At 42.6% G+C, this 20,724-nt stretch overlaps 2 protein-coding genes across 2 annotated transcripts in view; both read left to right on the forward strand.

Annotated features, from left to right (window-relative positions):
* Nucleotides 1-20,724, forward strand: part of LOC149301532 (uncharacterized) — a 247,346-nt gene that overhangs the window by 80,837 nt on the left and 145,785 nt on the right. The window lies entirely within an intron of this gene.
* The window catches only part of LOC149301535 (uncharacterized), a 33,998-nt gene continuing 14,123 nt past the window's right edge, over nucleotides 850-20,724 (forward strand). Inside the window, exons 1-2 of the mRNA XM_089484231.1 lie at nucleotides 850-855; nucleotides 14,057-15,232. Of these exons, the coding sequence (XP_089340357.1) occupies nucleotides 850-855; nucleotides 14,057-15,232 (1,182 nt within the window). The remainder of the gene's footprint in view (nucleotides 856-14,056; nucleotides 15,233-20,724) is intronic.

Genomic DNA, 20,724 nt, shown 5'->3' on the forward strand with positions numbered 1-20,724 from the left:
GATATTAAGAATCTTGCAGGTACAGTATCTGTAAGTATATAATATTCAATTCATAAAAGCTATTAAAATAATAAATAGACCTAAACGTCCAGTTCTGAGAGTAACTTCCAAGATCCGCTCTTTAACTCTCTCTCTCTCTCGATCTCCAACCGACACAATTCCCCCAACTGTCTCTTGGTCTCTCAGGCCTTATATCTCCTTCTCACGGAAGCTTCCAGAAGGGCCTTTATCCTGGTCTCTGATTGGTCAAGAGAGCCTTCCGCAGTGATGTCATTCTGCATTTGCATAAATCTCCCTTTACTGCCTGAAGAAAACCTCCATTGACTGGAGCCCTGTTATTACAACAACAACAACAACAACAACAACAACAACCCCTCTTTTCCTTGGAAGAGATTCACAACTATACCTTGTTTCCCTGCTGGGAAGAATAGGAGGATTCCAGAGGTTCCCATTTCCACTAGGATTAGGAGCTCCCAAATTCCCATGGAAGAGGTTTCCTAAGGCATGTGCCAGGACAGAGCGGGGAATGGGGGTTCCTCATGGGTGAATGGCCGTTTGTCTGTTGAACTTGAGGCTCAAGGTCCCTAAGAAGGGGAGGTGCCCAGGCCCCCCAGAATCTCCTCTGAGCCTCCAGGAGAGCAAGACTCAGGGAAGGGACAGTCTGTAATGGGCTGAGAGCCGCTTGGACCAAACCTTGAGGGCACTTTCCCAAAAGCTGGCCAGGATTGGTTTCAGGGGCTGGCATTTTCCTCTCAGAGGACCATCAGGATCTCAAAGACCACTCCTCATTTTGGATTTTGTCTTTTGACTGTGCTGCCCTCCACTGAGATTGCTTGCTCCTAAGGTGCCATGGAGGTGAGCATGGAACGTACAGGGAAGGTGGCTTTTGCAGTCTTTTCCACCATTGAGCTTACCTTGTCAAAAGAGAGCAGGAAAGTAATCGGGGGGAGAAAGCAAAGTCCCACATTTGCTCCCATAAGCTCCCCCTGAAGCTTTTCCCAGCATGCCCTAGTCCTCAGTCTCCCTCCCAGGCTCCTCCGTTTCCTAAAGAGATGGAAACCTTCAAGGGAGAGTCCTTGGGGGTCAAGCCAAGCTCTCCTCTGCTTCCCCAAGGCCTCCTTCTCCATCCACTTCTGGTCTTTGGAAAGGAGACATAGACTGCTCTTGGGAAAGTTAATTTTGGAGATTCAGGCCTGTTACAGACAGCCAAAATAAAGCTGCTTCGAGTCATAGTGGAGGTATGGTATTTCAATGATGCATATGTCCTAAGAGTCCAGAAGCCGCACCAAAGCCACGCTCCAGGCTGGAGCGTGGCTTTGGTACGACTTCTGGACTCTTAGGACGCATGCATCATTGAAATACCATACCTCCACTGTGACTCGAAGCAGCTTTATTTTGGCTGTCTGTAACAGGCCACAGGGACTCCCAAATCCTCCTAGTCTGGTTCTAACATTAAGTATGTCAAATATCTGCAATGAACTGGGACAGGTCTTGCGTCAGGAGTGGGGATCCTGGGGCTCTCGCTCTGTATCCCATTAAGAAAAAGACTGAATCTCCATGACTGGTGCTAAGTTTCATACTCTTATGATGGGCAGCCAGGAAAACAGAATGCTTGAAAGAATTCAAAGGTTTATTGGATGGAGATAGAAATGTAAGATGCCTTAAAATCATATGTTCTGAATCAAAGACAGCACCAAAGGGGCTCTAATAGTTTTACAGGACAGAATCTGGAAAGACACTTCCTCCAAACAAAAAGTATTTCACACTTCCACTTTCTCTCCTTTCTGGAAATGCTGATGCCTCAAGGGCTGGATCCTAAGCAAAACAGAGATGCGGTTTGAACTGCAATTCAGAGGTCAAGGTTTGTATGTGGTTTCTGATGCAATTTACTATTTTCAAGGTCCAACTTATAATTTTAATGCCTTTGCATTGTTTTGAATTTGTACTGTATTAAATTTGCTGTTAGCCACCCTGAGTCCCTATATTAGGAGAAAGGATGTATGTATGTAAATAAAATAAATTAACTGGAGATCCCTTGAGGATCCATGGGTTTCTTGGTGTAAATAGCCCTCCACCCATAGAGACAGAGAGACATAGAGACTGAACAAGTCTGTCCAGAATTGCTATGGGTCATTTTTGGCACCTGGGTTGTGTCTCCATTGCCCAAACCTAGCACTTTGATACCATGAAACTTCTAGGACTCTGTCCAACAGAATCCTGGCATTTCATCTTTCAGGTACTTAGAATTATATAGCAACTTTCATGAATGATTGCGCTGGGGCTCTTCTACCAAGCAGCCAATTCTAAGCAGCCCATTCCCAGGTTTCTGTAGGATGGATCCACAGCTGTTAACATGGCACCAAACTGCTACAGTTGGGTAATATGTATAGGACCTTGGTTGCATCCTTTCTGGTGTCCCTCCATCTCTCTTGTAGGGTTGTGAATTCAGGATTGTGCCAGGCCCTGAGGTTTGTGGGCCTCTAGCGATCTCATTCAGCCCAATGCATAAATTACAAACCACAGTTGCTCACTGTTTGTCATTCAAATGTACTCCATATACTTTCCTGTGTAGAAATGAAGAGAGAAATTTTTAAAGGTCTGTTCCCAGATCAAGGGGAAATGAGAGAATTATTCTTTCTCACTTGCTTGGAGAGACAGGATAAAAAGCACGAAGTCGAAGGCTTTCATGGCCGGCTTCCATAGCTTTTTGTGGATTTTTAGGGCTATGTGGTCACGTTCTAGAAGAGTTTCTTCTGATGTTCATCTTCAGAGATGCCAGCCACAGATGCTGACGAAATGTCAGGAAGAAACTCTTCTAGAACCTGGCCACATAGCCCAAAAAATCCACAAAAAACTAAGGATCAAAAGCATTTAATTTAGCCTCCTTCTTTCTAGCCAGATGGTGAATGCAGAGAATAGTAGTGAGCCCTTGTATCACCGCAACTGAAAGAAAGCAAGAAAATGAACCAATCCATAGACCCCCACAATTTTTCTAGTTGAAGAAACCAATGAACTAAGCCTCGCAAATTATAATAAGCTATTGCTCTCACATCTGATCTGGATGTTTGCACAGAGCCTTTTCCTCTTTCCTGGAATTGGGCTCCCTCCAAAATGGAGAAGAGGCAGCCTCATCTCCTGTCTGAAGATCATGCATGAAAACTGGAAGCTCAATGCCAGGCCCTGCTGTATCGTATCTTTACTGCCACGTGTAAAAAGGGCAAGGAAAAACACCTGTTACAGGAGAAGAAAGCAAATAAAACCTGATCCTTTCTGGTCCAGGTTTAGGTCCTGGGCAAAAGAAGGGAAACCAGGATTTGACTTGGGAGTGAGTGAATGTTGTGTGGCCTGCCCTGCATGCCTTGCCTGACCGGGGGCCTCCCTGGGGACCAAATCCATCACCCTTCTCTTCCCCCTCAGTCAGCATTCTCACAAAGGAACCAAATTTAGGAGTCTCCCATCGGCATCTTGAGGCACCCACCTTTCCTTTCCTGCCAAGGAAACCCAGAAGGAGCCCTTCTTCCTAAGCAGCCAATGACCAAACCCACCAGCCTTCCAGAACCCTATTCAGGCTCCAAGCCAACCGCTAACAATGGTCCAAGTTCAGGGCTGCTTTATTTGTCTGGCTGAATGCTAGGGAATTCTGGGAAGTGTAGTTTTGGGAGATATTTAGTCTTCTCTGTCAGACAACTCAGATGCCATAATAAACTAAAATTCCCAGGATTCCCGAGCACTGAACTAGGGCAGTTGAAGTGGTTTATTTCTGCAAACTAGATTATTTTTGCAATGTGTTTTTGACCTCTGTTACTATTGGAGCGTCCACAAGGCTCTGTGGGTTTGAAGGGAAGATTCATCATCATCATCATCATCATTATCATCATCATAATTTCTGCAGTGTTTTTGAACCAGATCTGAGAGAGCCCTGCAGCCTGGATCTGCCCAAATCCCAAATATTGCCCTCTCAGCAAAGCCTGGAGATATTAACCTTTAAGGACCAGAGCTCCTGAAAGGCTGACTTTCCCAATCTCTCCTGAGAGAAGCTCCTGGACCCAGAGCAGCCTCAAAGAAAGGGGTCCCATTGAATGGGGGGCCCGTGTCTTTTTGAGTCTGTGGGTCCAGAGGAAGAGGACTGTTTTCCAGGACCCTCTTCCTAACCTCACAAGGCAGCTCTTAGCATTTGCCCAAAACTGCTCTTGAACATGCAAAGATCAGGCAAGCATGATCTGCTTTGCTGTTTGCAAAAAAAGATGGAAAAACAATAGGCCCTTGGTATCCTTTGGGATTTAGTTTGGATAGTAAAATCCATGGGTGCTCAAGTCCCATTATATAAAATGGGTGACCTTGGGTAAGTCACACTCTCTCAGCCTCAGAGGAAGACCAATGGCCAGCTAGAAGGCATACAACACACACAAACACACATCTACATGATGAAAATGGCATTCATTCTGGGCCATGAAACCCACTGCGGGGGAACCTTGAGCAGCAGACACTCTCTCAGCCTCAGAGGAAGACAAAGGGCAAAGTGGAAGGCAAACCTGAAGGCAAGGAAAACCTGGGAATAGGGTCACTAGACATGAGTTCAAGGCACGCAGCACACCCCCAGCCCCCAAGGCACACTCTCTCAGCCTCAAATGATGGCAATGGCAAACCCCCTTCGACTAAACCTACAAAGAGACTCCTGTGACAGTTTTGCCTTAGGATGCTCAGGAAGGAATTGAAGGCACACAATTCTCCCCCAAAGTCTGGGAGGAAAATGAGGAGGAAGGTTTAGATGAAGGTCCTGAGGAGGAGGAGGAGGAGGAGGAGGAGGAGGAGGAGGAGGAGGGCTTAGAGGGCCTGAGGAGGAGGAGGAGGAGGAGGAAGAGGAAGGGCTTACAGGAAGGGCCTGAGGAAGAGGAGGAGGAGGAGGAGGAAGGCTTAGAGGAAGCGCTGGAGGAGGAGGAAGGCTTAGAGGAAGAAGAAAAGGAGGAGGAAGGCTTAGAGGAAGGGAGTGAGGAGAAGGAGGAGGAGGAGGAAGAGGAAGGGCTTACAGGAAGGGCCTGAGGAAGAGGAGGAAGAAGAGGAGGAAGTCTTAGAGGAAGGACCTGAGGAGGAGGAGGAGGAGGAAGGCTTAGAGGAAGAGCCTAAGGAGGAGGAGGAGCAGACAGGCCTCTGGAGGATTCTGCAGAGGAAGAATAAGGAGAAGAAGGGGCTCCTGAGCATACGCAGAGGCCTCTGGGGAGAAGCCACAGGGAGAAATCTCCTGGTTGTAACTTATTATTACTATTATTAGCAGTACCATTAGTATTATTAAATTTTATTTATTTATAAAGACATGTAAAGACGTATTTATAAAGAGTATCCCAGGGAGTCTCTATATTAAAGCATCAGAAAGATTTTAGGTGCTGTTAAGGTTTGGAAATGCTGTTTGGGATCCCTTCTGACTTTGGAGCCTTTCATCCTCCATTTTGGGTTCCCTGAAGGCCTCAAACTGCCATCTGCCAAGCATTGAGGCAGAGGCAGCCATCTTGTGTTCTGGCGGCCATTTTGTGCTGCTTGTGACTGTGGGGAATAATGTTCCGGAACCTTCTCTGAGTCTCAGTTGAACAGAGGCCTCTCTTTCTCTCCTGAGGCTCCAGAGTCAGAAGGAGGCCAGGCTCCTTGGGCCAAAAGGAAGGAAGTGTGTCTCTTTGTGTGTCTTGTGTGTCTCTTTTCTGAGAGGGTTTTCTTATTACACAGCTCTGCTCTTTCTGGGGAACATGAGTTTTAAGAGGGATCAGAAATGGGAGGATAGTTTTAACACAAGCCTTATTATTATTCTTCACAAACATCGGTCTTTGGCTCCTAAGAGGAGGCTAGTCCCGCAAAAAAGGCCAAAAGTGGCTCCTTTGGGAGGTTTTAAAAGTCTCCCCAGTTTCCTTATTAATAGATTTTCAGGCAAGAAGGAAGGAGACAGACCAGAATAACTCATATTACCAAGAATGAAACAAACACATAGAAGCAAACAAGAACAACAAAAATAAGGATTAGACAGAAAAGCAAACTGCTTTTATTTAAAAAAGCAAAACCATTTTTAACAGGAGAAAAGTACGAATTGGGTGCTTCTATCCTTTATAACCGACTGAGGCTGTATCTGCATTTCAGAAATAATCTGGTTGGAAACCACTTTTTTTCTTTTGTAATTTGTTTATAAACAATCCTTTACAAACAAAAATGAAAAAAACATACCAAGACATTTGGATAACAAATACAGCTACAACAACAAAAAAGTACAAATACCTATATCATACACATACAACATGCAATAAATAACATCCTGATATACAAAACTGTCAGAAATATACTATTCAGTTACTTCCAAGTTAAGCTAAGATGACCTTTTTATTTAATTTACTTAAATTCCTACAAGGTATCGATACGTGTTAAACCTCTAATGTTCCTGTAGACTTTCCATATGATATCTGGGACTGTAAATTAATAATTAGTATTACAAAATAAATCAAAGCATGACCAGTCCTCTTTAGTTTTCTCACCTGGTTTATCCCTCATGATTGCAGTTAAAATGTCCAATCCCTTTGCTTCTCTTAGTTTAATTATCCACTCCTCTATTTTAGGAATTTGGATGTTTTTCCAATACTGTGAGTGATCATCTACAAAATTAGTCTGGAAAATCTTTTAGCTACTTCCTTTTCCAGTTTATATGTCATATTGAGCAAAAAGATCAAAGGGTTTAAAGGTATTTCTTCCTGTAAATGCCATCAAAGAAAATGCCATCAAAGAAAACCATTATCCTGAAACATGGAAACAAGCTAATTTAACTTTGCTGTTAAAAGAAGATTGAGATGCAACTGAGGTAAAGAGCTATAGGCTAATTTCCTTATTAAATGTGGATTATACATTATTTCCTATGACTTTGGCCCATAGACTCAAAAAAGTTCTTAAACACTGGATTTATAAGGACAGTGATAACATTCAAAACGTCTGAAATATAATTGAATATTTTCAAAGGCACAACGAAAAAACACTTATCTTTTTAGAAAAGGCCTTCAATAACATAGGATGGGGATATGTTATTTGTGACACTTGAAAAATGGAAATAGGAGCTTCTTATTATAGATGGATAAAGGCAATGTACAAAGATCAAAGACTAATTGTTAACTATAAAAACCAGAAGAGTTTAAGATTTCTAAAGGTAAATGGCAAGCTTTCCCACTTTCGCCCCTTTTGTTCATTCTGATCCTTGAAGCACTGATTAATAGGATAAGATTAGAAAATAAGACCAATGGAATAAAAATTAAAAACAACTGATTTTAAAATGAGAGTCTTCTCAGACGACATTTGTATTCCCTGGAGAACCCAGAAAAGAGCACAAGGCAATTGATGGATGTAATAGTGGGATTGGAATATGTTTCAGGACTAAAAGTAAAGAGAGACAAAACAACATTAATAACAAAAAATATGGGGAAAAGGAAGAATAAATCCTGGAAGAAATCAGTGGATTTAAAGTGGGAAATAAAGTTAAATATCTAGGAATCAATTTAAGAAATACAAACTCAGATCCATTTCACAATACCTATGAGACACATGGAAGCAAATCAGAAAAGACCTAGAAAAATGGGGGAAATTACACTTATTGATATTAGGAAAAATATCACTGATCCAAATGAGTTTCCTTCCTGAAATACTGTTTCTGTTCCAAGCGATACCCATCATCCAGAATGAAAAACCATTGAATCTATGGCAAAAGGAAATCTCAAAATTTATTTGGAATTAAAAATAGAGCCAGGATAAAATGAAAATACTTTGTGATGACAAAAGTAGAAGAGGACTTTATTATGCTGCTTGTTGTTTAGTTTGGATTAGAGAATGGGTTTTGTTAGAGAATGAACAATTGTTATGTCTGGAGGGTGAACATTTAAGATTTGGGTGGCATGGTTACCTAATTTACGGTAAAGAGAAAGTTCATAAAGAAAGCACAAATCATTTCGTAAGAAAAGCTCTATTGAAGATCTGGGGGAAAACAAGTGTAGAATATGTCCAAAAATACCTTTATGGTGTTTGCCGCATGAGGCTCTTTTCGGGAGGAAAAGTATCCCGAAAACTAAATGGTTAAGATACAAGGATGTACTGAAAGAATCTCAAGGAAAACTAGAGATCAAAACACAAGAAGAACCTAAAGAATCTGGCCTAGATTGTCACTGGTATCTTTATCGTCAAATGAGGGAGAGGTTTAAAATAGATGTGAAATTAGAAGGAATACAAAATGAAACATGGGAATTGTGGAAGCCATGCTCCATGTTCATTCCATGCCTGATGAGAGTCTTGGGTGCGAGGCATTGGAGAAGCATCCAGCTGTGTTTCTCTAGCCAGAAGCCAAAGGAAGGCATTCTCCTCTGAGGGCCACTGGGGAGGTCAGGAGGTTTCAGCAGATGATGCGCTCATTTCACATCTAGCTACAGGGACATAGCCAGGGTCCTCTCCAATTCCCCATCCCATGACCCCCCTCCACTCTCACAAGGCATGGAGTGTCAGGACCATGGTGAACAGGTCTGAGGAAATGACATGCATGTGATCACTAGGTGGAGCTGTTGTGGAAGTCATTGACAGCTCTAGTGGCAGTTAGATGTGTCAGCATTTAAACAGTGCATCATTGGAATGTTGATGCAACTGCCAACTGTCATTCTCAACTGTCACTGAGGAAGAGTCAGACAGTGTGTGCCTCAGAGTGGGTTGTTACTGGTGTGGATGGTGGATGGTGTCAATGTATATAGTGTTGTACACAGTGGAACATCTTATAGGAATAAAAGCCTCATCTGAGAGAAGATTACAGTGTCTCTTTGCTCACTGAGAAAGCGACAGGTGTTTCTTCAGCTCACAATCTACTGACTACAGTTAAGGTGGAGAATCTGGCGCCATACGTTAACGTGTTGCCTCACATGCTGCGCAACATAGCAACGTCAAAAATGTTTTAATATGGAGTATCTGTTGTGTACGGGAGTTGCAGTGAATCTATGCTAGGTCCATGGGGCTGTGTTTGGTGCAGAGGGAGGAAAGAGACACCCACCTCTGCATTGGCTCAAAGGAGGCATATGTCACCTGCGTATCTCACCAGCAGCATGCTGTTCTCTTTGTCTTTGAGTGGTGCAGGATTTCTTGCCAAACCAAGCCTAACCCTAGTCTCTTTTCTCAGGAACCTCATCTTGGTCTCCTTGTACACAGCGTTGGGCCATATTTTACTGGAAGAGACCCAAGTTCAGGGCCACCAGCACACCCTCCCCGTTGCCCACCTAATGGCCAACACAGAGGCCAGGCGGAGAAAGTTGGGCTCCAAGAGAAAGAGGCTGTCCAAGTACAACTCTTTGGTGAGTCACCATCCTGACTATTAGTTTCATTTGTGTCACTGCTGGGCCAGCTGATGAAAGCAAGTGGAGAACATATTGTCCCAGTTTGGCAGAGAAAGTCCTGGTTAATCCTATGTTGCCAGGGTCTTCCCTTGCCAGGAGGCTGTGGCAAAAGCAAACTGTTGTGCCCTTCCTAGCTTGTGTGATCTTCTTCCTAAACAACTTTGGCCATCCTCACCACCTTCTGGTGTTGCTTGTCCACATGTGCCTTGCTTTTCCTGTCTGTGAAATGTTGGGGATATGGGAGACCACCTCTGGATCTAAACTGAGGGTGGGCCCAGTGGCCCTGAAGTCCAGAGTGCTCCCCAGAACTGTATCCCAGCCATGGCCTAAATTATATTGTTTGTTATAGTGTATATTATATTGAAATGATTCGAAACAAACTGGATCTCAAAGGCAGTAGCTTTTTGCTTGCTAACAGAATTTAAAGTTTATTTCCTGGACTGAATTCTGAAGTGATGAAATAATATTTGGGATGCACCATGTGCTTTCCTCCCCTTTTGCTTAGTCACTCTCTGGATGAAGGCTATTTTCTATTTCAGGTGACCTATGCAGATGTGGCAGTATATTTCTCAGAGGATGAATGGAATCTGTTGACAACGAAACAGAAACTTTTGTACAATTATGTAATGATGGACAATTATGAGAATGTGGCTTCTGTAGGTAAGGAACCTGAATCCATTGCTCTTTCTACAAAGACTGAGGGCCCTTTCATACTATATTATTATGCTGCTATGGTTCCACTAGAATTATAGAATCATAGAGTTGGAATAGACCACAAGGGCCATCCAGTTCAACCCCCTTCTGCCATGTAGGAATACACATTCAAATAACCCCCAAGAGATGGCCATCCAGCCTCTCTTTAAAGACATCCAAAGAAGAGGACTCCACCAAACTAAGGGAGTATATTCCACTGTCAAAGAGCTCTTACTGTCACAAAGTTCCTCCTAATGTTTAGGTGGAACCCCTTTCCCTGTGGCTTGCATCTGTTGTGGTGTCTCCTTTTCCCTGTAGCAGAAAAAAGCAAGCCTGCTCCTTGCGCAAAATAACACCCTCCCAGATATTGAACAATGGCTATCATATCCACTCTTTATCTTCTTTTACCCAGGCCAAACATAACCAGCTCTCTAAGCTGCTCCTCATAGAGCCTGATGTTTTCCAGACCCTTCACCACTTCGGTTGCCCTCCTTTGGACATGCTCCAATTTGTCAACATCCTTTTTGAATTGTGGGGCCCAGAACTGGACACAGGATTATTCCAAGGGAGGCCTGACCAAAGCAGAATAGAGTGGCACTATTACTTCTCTTGATCTAGAAACTGTTCTTGTAATGATGCACCCTAGAATCACATGGGCCGTTGTAGCTGCTGCATCACACTGTTGGCCCATGTTCAACTTGTGGTCTCCTTGGAATCCTAGAGCCCTTTAAAGCATAGTTTAATTGTGATAGCAACATCCTGTAGAATATCTGAATTTGTAGTTCAGTGAGGCACTATTGCTCTCCAGTTTCTAAGGATTCTAAATACTCCATCCTAAACTTCCTATTCTAGGATTTTGTGGGGAAAAGCCAAAGAGATTAATGCTTTTCACACCCAAATTGTACTCAGCACATCCCTGGGCAAGTTTCCTACTTTTTTTGGCGCCTCTTCCATCCTTTTAAAGCTCTGGAGAGTCTTCTTGGGGGAAAGACCTCTCTTGGGCCTGCAGTGGCTCAGAGATTGCTCAACAGTGGTAAAATGGCCTCCACTTCCCCAAAGGGATGCTGTGGGATGCTGAGGGGCAAAATATTATTTCATTCTGACCCCCCTCCCCCCCAGCAATACAATGTGGGGTTGCCCCTGAGATCTCCTCCAAACCCCATCAGTAGTCCATGCCTGTCTTATAGATGTTTTAAGGCTGTTTTAAGACTGCTCCCTGGCACTTCACCCTCACCAAAATTGGAGTCCAGGTCCCAGCTCCTTTGCTCTGCCTTTGCCAATGAATTATTTGTATATTGATTATCCTGCCTTTCTCAACAAATGGGCCTCAAAGTGTCCCTTTTATGCATCACACTCTGTGGGTATGTGTCTGTGATAAAGAGACGGACGGAAAGTGAAAAAGTGAAAGGCAGGGAAGAGATGCTGAAAATGAGATGCTGATGGGCAAGAAAGAAGGTTAGAGAGCAGAGGGAGAAAGCGAAGGGGATCAGGCCTCTGGGAGCCAGGAGGGGAAGGCAGGAGCAAAGCCAGGATCGCCTAGCTCTGTGCGGAGAGGAAGGGACCCCTGGGAAGGGCCAGGAGAGGGGCCTTGGGGATTGGGAAGCAGTTCTGACAGATTTTCAGAACTGGTTTCAGTGAACTAATGAGAACTGGCTCAGGTCCTTGTTTTCAGACATATTAAGTGGTTTTATTTAGCAGTTATGAGTAGTATTTAGGAAGGAAGGAAAGGAGGACACAGTTAGAGAAAAAGCACTTTTATTTTCCAACTTGAGCTTGCTTAGCTGCCTTTTTGGTTCCAGGAGCCCTTTGTTACTCAAAATGCTGGAGTCTGGGGAGGACACTTGCAAGTGCTATGTTTTGGGTGGGGGGGGGGAATTTGGTACTTAGCCCTAAGAAGAGACATAATTTTCGTCAGGCAACAGTGACCTCAGAGGTCAGCCCAACTATACCAGGCACGCAATCTCACATACCTCCAGAGGCATTTCAAATGGGTTTTTATGTTTTATTTAGGGAAAAAGCAAAATACATGCACCCACACGGCGCGCGCGCACGCGCACACACACAAGCATTCATTCATACACACAAGAGGTAAGTAAAAAAGGTGGGATTGGTGAATAATGTAAAGCTATACTAATGGTAATACATTTCCTAGAATGTTCTTGATTCCAATTGCTGAGGGTCCTGCAAGGGAACAGAAAGTGGTTTTGTTGAGTATATTGAGGCGCTTAGCCATGTAAACCAACAGAGTTTCTCTCTGCAACGGGACTGACGCCAAAGAACAGTAAATTGTCAGGGATGATGGGAGTTGTAGCTCTTCACCTCTGGCTCGAACTCACCACCTTGTTACGCACCGGCGCTGACCAGTTTTGGTCAGTGGTTAAAGCTTTGCTCTAAAGCAGCAGAGTTACAGAGAATAGGCTGAAGACCCTGACAAAGCCTTCTCACTCTTGCTTCCACAGAAGTCTTCCCACTTCTTCAGGATCCAGCTGGCTCTTGTATCTTCACTCAAGACACCAGACAACTCAGTAGTCTTATTTAAAAGATCTACTTTATTCTACTATATACAGCTCCAAAACTATCCAATACAACTCCTCACTACTATCCACTACTACCCACTGCTACTACCCACAAAATACATTCGGAATCATAGCCATTATTATAGTCCTTGGATCATACCACCCACTCTTGTCAGTTTCCACCCAGTGGGCGTGTATATCCACTCTCACTGGTTCTCTTGTTTCTACCCAGAATTGATGATTTCATCATCTCAGCCTTGACCACTTAACAATTCTCAGGTGTGTTCAATTATCCACTTTGCATTTCTGTCTTTGGCATTTAGGACTTGTTAATTCCTTTACCTTCTACACCTGTGTGGCTCTTAATTGCTTCTGCTGAGTCATCCTGACTCTCACATACAAGTTTTATTTCAATCACTGTATGTCCCATGTTGCTTTTCCTTAACATAAATATCAGGGTGGACATTTATACTGAAATTGTTGCTTATGGACAGAGACTGAGTGTTCAAAATGGTTTAAATCGCTTTAGTATGTTTCCTGGGTGGGGAAAGAATTGTCTGAATCCAAACTGAATGCAACGGATGCTTGATGCAAATACCTCAGACAAAAGGGATTAGCACACCGGCTCTCAGGTCCTTCTTGGCTCTGAATTCCAGTCCTGTTCATAAGCCAATGTACAGCGCAATCTGAAAGCAACACTTCCAGATGCAGCTCAACAATAACATAGCAGAGTATGGAAACAAATATCCAGATATAGGTTTTGGCAATGCACTGACTACTGTCCACACTTAAAAGTAACTCACAGACACAGTTGATTTCACCCAAGTCCTTGGAGGTTCTCTATCCTGAGTTGCAAAATAATACAAATCTTTGCAAGCTCTCTGACTTCCATCAACTTCACAATCTCTTGTACACACAACTCCAATCCAGTCTACACCAATCTGCAGATGAGCTGTACAGTGTATTGGTTGTGAGTCATCTGGGGCAAAAGAGCATGAAGTGACCTCTGCAGTTAGATTGCATCATGCTTTGGGCTCTGACTCAGGAAACTATGGCAGTCTCATAGGAAATGATGCCACTTGTCAATCAAAATATTTTAAATCATGTTTAATGGAATATTTTTTCAACAGTCCTTTGACTATCTGCTTCGACCAATTCCCTTAAGGCAGTTCTACCACAATCTCTTCTTTGCTCCTGTCAGTAGGGATACAATTGTTTCATGGATTTCGGGACATCTGCAATAGTGTCATGCTCGGGTCACTCTCACCAACTTTATTAATTTAACATCAAATAGGGAGGGTTCAGCAAGGGTTAAAAATTGGGGTAGCACCCTCCTCTCTTAATTCTGATATTCATTCTTGACTGTGATTGTCCTTCTTTACAGAAGAACTTGTGAGTCATGAGAGAGTCCACACAAGAAAGAAGTCACATAAATGCCAGCATTGTAAGAAAGGTTTTTCTTCAAAGTCACACCTAGTGAAACATCAGAGAGTCCACACAGGAGAGAAGCCATACAAATGCCAGCATTGTGGGAAATGTTTTTCTCAGCAGCCACACCTAGTGACACATCAGAGAGTCCACACAGGAGAGAAGCCATACAAATGCCAGCATTGTGGGAAATGTTTTTCTCGGCAGCCACACCTAGTGATACATCAGAGAGTCCACACAGGAGAGAAGCCATACAAATGCCAGCATTGTGGGAAATGTTTTTCGTCAAAGTCAAATCTAGTGATACATCAGAGAGTCCACACAGGAGAGAAGCCATACAAATGCCAGCGTTGTGAGAAATGTTTTTCGTCAAAGTCAAATCTAGTGATACATCAGAGAGTCCACACAGGAGAGAAGCCATACAAATGCCAGCATTGTGGGAAATGTTTTTCTTGGCAGCCACACCTAGTGATACATCAGAGAGTCCACACAGGAGAGAAGCCATACAAATGCCAGCATTGTGGGAAATGTTTTTCTCGGCAGCCACACCTAGTGATACATCAGAGAGTCCACACAGGAGAGAAGCCATACAAATGCCAGCGTTGTGAGAAATGTTTTTCGTTAAAGTCAAATCTAGTCAAACATCAGAGAGTCCACACAGGAGAGAAGCCATACAAATGCCAGCATTGTGGGAAAAGGTATGCCTACAAATCAGACCTTGTCATGCATCAGAGAATCCACACAGGAGCAAAGCCATACAAATGCCAGCGTTGTGGGAAATGTTTTTCTGACAAGTCACACCTAGTGAGACATCAGAGAGTCCACACAGGAGAGAAGCCATACAAATGCCAGCATTGTGGGAAATGTTCTTCTTCAAAGTCAGACCAAGTGAAACATCAGAGAGTCCACACAGGAGAGAAGCCATACAAATGTCAGCATTGTGGGAAATGTTTTTCTTTGAAGGCAATCTTAGTGAGACATCAGAGAGTCCACACAGGAGAGAAGCCATACAAATGCCAGCATTGTGGGAAATGTTTCTCTCAGAACTCAAGCCTAGTGAAACATCAGAGAGTCCACACAGGAGAGAAGCCATACAAATGCCAGCATTGTGGGAAATGTTTCTCTCAGAACTCAAGCCTAGTGAAACATCAGAGAGTCCACACAGGAGAGAAGCCATACAAATGTCAGCATTGTGGGAAATGTTTTTCTTTGAAGGCAATCTTAGTGAGACATCAGAGAGTCCACACAGGAGAGAAGCCGCTCCAATCTCAGCAGTAAACTAACATTGTTTTTGTCAATAAGAAATACAAAAAGGATATTTTCAATCCAATAATGCAAAGAAATGCCCTTGTGATTTTGTGTGTTACGTTTGTCTGTCTATATGTCTGTTTCTGTTTTAAAGTTATAGTTTGTTAAGTTTAATTGCTATTAGTATAGATAATTGCTTCAGGTTATAAACTCGGCTGGGGATTATGGGTCATGGCATAGGTCAGCTAGATGGGGGTGCTGGGTTTTTTTTTTTTACAACTGGCTAGAATAGTTATGGGAATGATAGCTTTTGGAAAGTGTGGGATGTTGTCTGAAGAAAGGTGGGGGCAGGTATTAACAGAAAGGGGTCTAGTTTCTGGGAATGGCAAAGGGGGCCTTGTTCCCTTTGGGGCATAGACTGTGCGACTGTGGAGGTGGAGGCTAGGATTGGAAGAGGGTGGGTTTTAGGTGTTGGGGTTTCAATGTATTCTTTGTCTTGGGGAGGGCAGTTCTGGTTTAAACACTGAATTTCTGATGTTTTCTCAATAAAGTTATTTGTTGTTTCAATGTGTTGGACTCTTTGTTGTACAGAAGTTCTGAATTTGCACAAAATACACTTTTTTCTCTCATCAGTCCTCAGCTCCATTCCCAGCCATAAGAAGAAAAGAGGCAAACACACACAAACACATACCAAACAGACAGATAGAGCTCTATGTACAAAGCAGAGCCTTCCTTCCTTCCCTTTCCCTCCTGAGTCCAGCTCCTCCTTGGGCTCCATTCTGGCATCCTCCAAGTCTCCTCAAAGGAAGGAAGAAAGGAAAGAAGGGTGCACTCCTTCCCTTTCCGCAAAGGCTGTCAACCGAATAAGCCTCAGCAGCAGCAGCAAGGCCCTGGTGATCCCTGCGCATGCTCAGGAGGGGCCTTTGCGGCATGTGCACATGCTCAGTCCCAGGCCCTGAAGCCATTGCTGCCCTCACAGTCTGTTCAGAGGGAGGAAGAGATGGAAGTGGGGGAGAGAAATGTATGAGAAAAAGGGGGCAGGGGGCACTTGAGGAGAGGCATGGCCATGGGGGGAGGGGGCAGGGTCCTTTAGATGTAAAAAGGGCTTTGAGGATCCCCTCCCTCCTGGAAAGTGGGGCAGAGGAGAGACCCTCCCTCCCTTCCTCCTCATTTGGGGGGAGATAAGGGCTTGCAAGCCCCCCTCTTTGGTCTTCCAATGGGGGCACCCTCTTCATCTCTGGGAAGAGGGGAGGGTCCCAGTCAAAAGACTTTTGTGACAAATAAAAAGCATCAGATAGCATAGGCTTCAATAGCATTGGAAACAACAGCTTTCTGGGGGGAAGGGGTTTTCCCTGGGGGAAGGGGGCTCTGTCTGTGGGGGAGAGAAGAGCCCAGATTTAGGCCAAAGCCAAGAACAGGCAGACGGAGGGAGCTCAAAGCCCCTTCTGGGGAGAGGGATACCCCCCTGGCAACTAGGCTTAGAGGCCCACAGAATCTGAATTAGTCCCCCCCCACACACACACACATCCTTTAGTTACCCTTCACAACAACCCTGCAAAGCTCAGTGATCCTCCTCTGGGAACAAGCAGAAAGGACATGGAAACCATTGTTAGTTCTTTGCCTGAAAGTCCCCTTCCTTGAAGGGATGGAGGTTAAAGGAAGGAAAGAAGGAAAGTGTCAAGGGAAGAGATGGCATAAAGGGGGCTGCTGAAAGACAGGGGCCATTTGGATAGGAATCCCTCAGCAACCATTTTGGGAAAGAGGGCTCTGCCTCTGGACAGAGAGACGGAGAATGTGCTCATTTGGGAAAATGTTAGGGTCCCTCTATTGGGCCACATTCTCCTCTGCCCTGGAGCCTTCTTTTGAAGCCCCATAGACAGGGAAGATCTAGACCATGCCCTCCCCAGGAAAGGAAGCCCCCTCCCTTTGCAGGCCCCATAGACGGAGGGAAGATAAGAAGATTATAAAGAGGGAAATCCCCTGGAGTGGACGGATTTACAGCTAGATATTATGAAATATTTCAAGGGGAACTAGTGGATCCACTATATAAATGGTTTAATCCTATTAATGCAGAGGGGATTCCAGACTCATGGGAGCTAGCGAGTATCACTTTAATTCCTAAAGAAGGAAAGGATAGCTTGTTAATGACTAATTATAGACCAATAAGTTTGCTGAACACTGATTATAAGATATTCACACAAATACTTCCCAGCAGACTGAAGGGAATTTTGAATTCGACAATTGGGAAGGAGCAAAACGGGTTTTTACCTGGCAGACAGATTAGGAACAATATCAGAACGATTATAAATTGTCTTGAATTTTACCAGGTCAATAATGAGAAAAAATGTGCCCTAATTGCTATTGACACGGAGAAAGCCTCCGACAGCGTGAGATGGGATTTTTTGATAGAAGTGGTAAAAAGTATGGAAATGGGAGACAATAAGGCAAATATATAATCGGCAAAGAGCTTAATTATCAATGGAGAAAGATCCCAAGGATGTATGATAAATAAGGGCACAAGGCAAGGATGCCCGATATCACCGCTCTTATTCTTAGAAGTGATGGAAATTTTGATTTCCTCTGTTAAAGGTAATCCAAATATAAAAGGCATTAACAGGAAATGAAACCAAGGTAAGAGCGTTTGCGGATGACGTGGTAACAGTTTTGGAGGACCCAAATCGGGGCAGAGAACCGCTGCTACAGGAGCTAAACAAATTCGGCAAATTCACAGGACTGAAAATCAATAAAGACAAGACAGTGTTGATAACTAGAAATATGACTGGAGAAGAGGTAGAGGAATGAAAGAGGAAACCGGGCTTCCAAGTAGGAAAGAAACTGAGGTGCTTAGGAATTTGGATTTCTAAAGACAATAATTATTTAGGGGTATGGAAAGACATAAGAGAACATTTAAGGAGATGGAGCTGGTTAAATCTTTCACTACTAGGCAGAATTGCCGTAATCAAAATGACAGTTCTACAGAAAGTTATGTTTCTGCTACAAAATTTGCCAATAGAGATTAAGGATAAGCTATTTAAAAGTTGGGAAGCTGAGCTAAAAAGATTCATATGGAAAGGACACAAACCTCGGATTAAATGGGAGGCGCTCAAAGATGCTTCAGAGAGAGGGGCTATTCGCTCCCAGACTTCAGATTATATTACTGGGCATGTAATCTAATTTGGATCCAAAACTGGATTAAACTAGAGGACAAAGAAATGCTTGATCTAGAGAATGTGCTGTTAAGATTTGGTTGGCACGCCTTCTTATGTTATGAGAAGTTGGGGATGAATAAAGATTTCATTAATCATCCAATGAGGAAATCTTTACTACTCACTTGGAACAAGATTAAAAAGACATTTTAGTTTAAGTTACCCCTTCGGACATCGGCCCAGAAGGCACTCTTCGGTAGATGGATAAGCATCAGTAATTGGCTCACTTACAAACATTGGCTTAAGAAGGATCAATCAGGGAATTGGTCGATAAGATCTAGGGAAGATATTAACAAGGATGGACATAATAGACAGTGGTTTAATTTCTACCAGCTAAAACAAAGATTTCTGGTAGACAACAAAACAATAGGGATCGAAGCTAGACTAAACGAATTGGATGATTTATTCTGGCAACCTGATAAGAAAAAGATATCCAAACTACACAAACTACTGTTGAGGAGGAATATGGAATAGGAGACTGTAAAAGAGTATATGGTGAAATGGGGGCAGGATATGGGATGCAAAATAGAAATGGAAGAATGGCAAAACGCCTGGAATAGAACAAATACATTTACAGAAGCGCAGGATCTAAAAGAGAATCACATGAAAATAATGAACAGGTGATATTACACCCCATGGAAGCTAAACAAACCCTTATAAATTAGCACAGGGGAATTGTTGGGGGTGTGATTGTAAAAAGGGAAACATCTATCATATATGGTGGCATTGCAGGGAAATTCAGAAATTTTGGAAGAAAGTACATGACTCAATACAGCAGATATTGGGAATAAAATTCCCATTGAGCCCTAAATTGTACTTACTCAATATAACTTCGATTTTAAGCCCTCAGGACAAAAGACAATATTGGAGGATTATATTATATCTTGTAACAGCAGCTAGAATTGAAATAGCAAAGTTATGGAAGTCAGATGAGACTCCAAGACGGGAAAATTGGATGCAGAGAGTTAATGATTACAGGGAACGGGACAAACTCTCTTGTAGGGCTCAGAATTACGATATGGAAAAAGAGAAGAGGAATGGGAAAAGAATGGAACTGAAATCTGAAGCTCTTTGAGGTCTCAATTAACTGGAATTGAACCTACAAAGTTTCTTCTTCAAAAATTGGTTTAAATGTGTATTTTTATTTCCTGATTAATTATAGGTCAGTAGAAGAAAGTTTGAGTCTCCTGCTTTAAAGTAAAGCATGATAAAGAAGGAATCGAATACTGCGAAGTTATGCATACGTTATTTTGACAATAGATAAGAACATAAATGGAAACTGATATTATCAATAAGCAATTGGGATATATTGTGTTCATACGTTTTAGAGTTGTGCATAAAATGTGTGTTTAAAAGCAGGGTTCGGTTATAATATGATGAAAGTGAGCTCTTTGAAAGGCCAAGAAGACAGAAAGCAGAAAGTGGGTCAAAGAAAACGGAAAGATTTGTGACAGTGATGTTATGGATTCTGTATTTGTATCATTTATTTCTATTTTTATGACTCAGAAAATAATAAAGATTATATAAACGTCAAATTTGTAATGAAGATTACTATGTATTGTGGAAAGAAATGGTAATATCTGGGGGAATATGTACAAAGGATTTACATTGAAAAGGGTAGGGAATAATTCCAGTTCAAAATAAAATTGGAATAGGTTAAGTATGAAGACAAATAGAGAATTATGGACTCTCATCCATAGGGTCGCCATGAGTCTAAATCGACTTGAGAACAAGAAAAGATGTAGAGATAAAGGAGTATTATTGAAAGAAAGGAGCTAGCTGTCGCTTTAGGTTTGGAAGTTTATTCTAATGTACTTTGCATTTAGAATTATATGTATATATGGTATTCCTATGTATGTTTGGGAATTTAAATGTTGTTCATTTGTTTGTTATAAGTTATATGTATTTATTTTAAAATTCATCTTTATTTAAGTTTCCAAATACATAAAACATGACCAATACATAATCCAAATAAAAATTGCTTGTAAAAGCAAATTTGAGTCTTGACTGGTCATTTGGGACCCTCTGAAGTCTTCCTTTTCCGTCTTCTGAATTTAAGCCCATTTGAATGTCCTTCGCCTTGAAACCTCCCTCCGAAATATGAAGTCTAGCTGTGAATTATTCTTTTACAATTTAAGTAAAAAAAGAAAGAAACTGCAAATTTTTTCATTCAATTTTACATAGAAAATGTGTCTACTTCTCTTACTATTTTGTAAGGTTAACAACAACTGAAGAAATATATATTTATACAGA

The sequence above is a fragment of the Sceloporus occidentalis genome, unplaced genomic scaffold (genome assembly GCF_023333645.1).
Source record: "Sceloporus occidentalis isolate IW3139 unplaced genomic scaffold, rSceOcc1.0.p SCAF_21, whole genome shotgun sequence".
Lineage (NCBI taxonomy): Eukaryota > Metazoa > Chordata > Lepidosauria > Squamata > Phrynosomatidae > Sceloporus > Sceloporus occidentalis.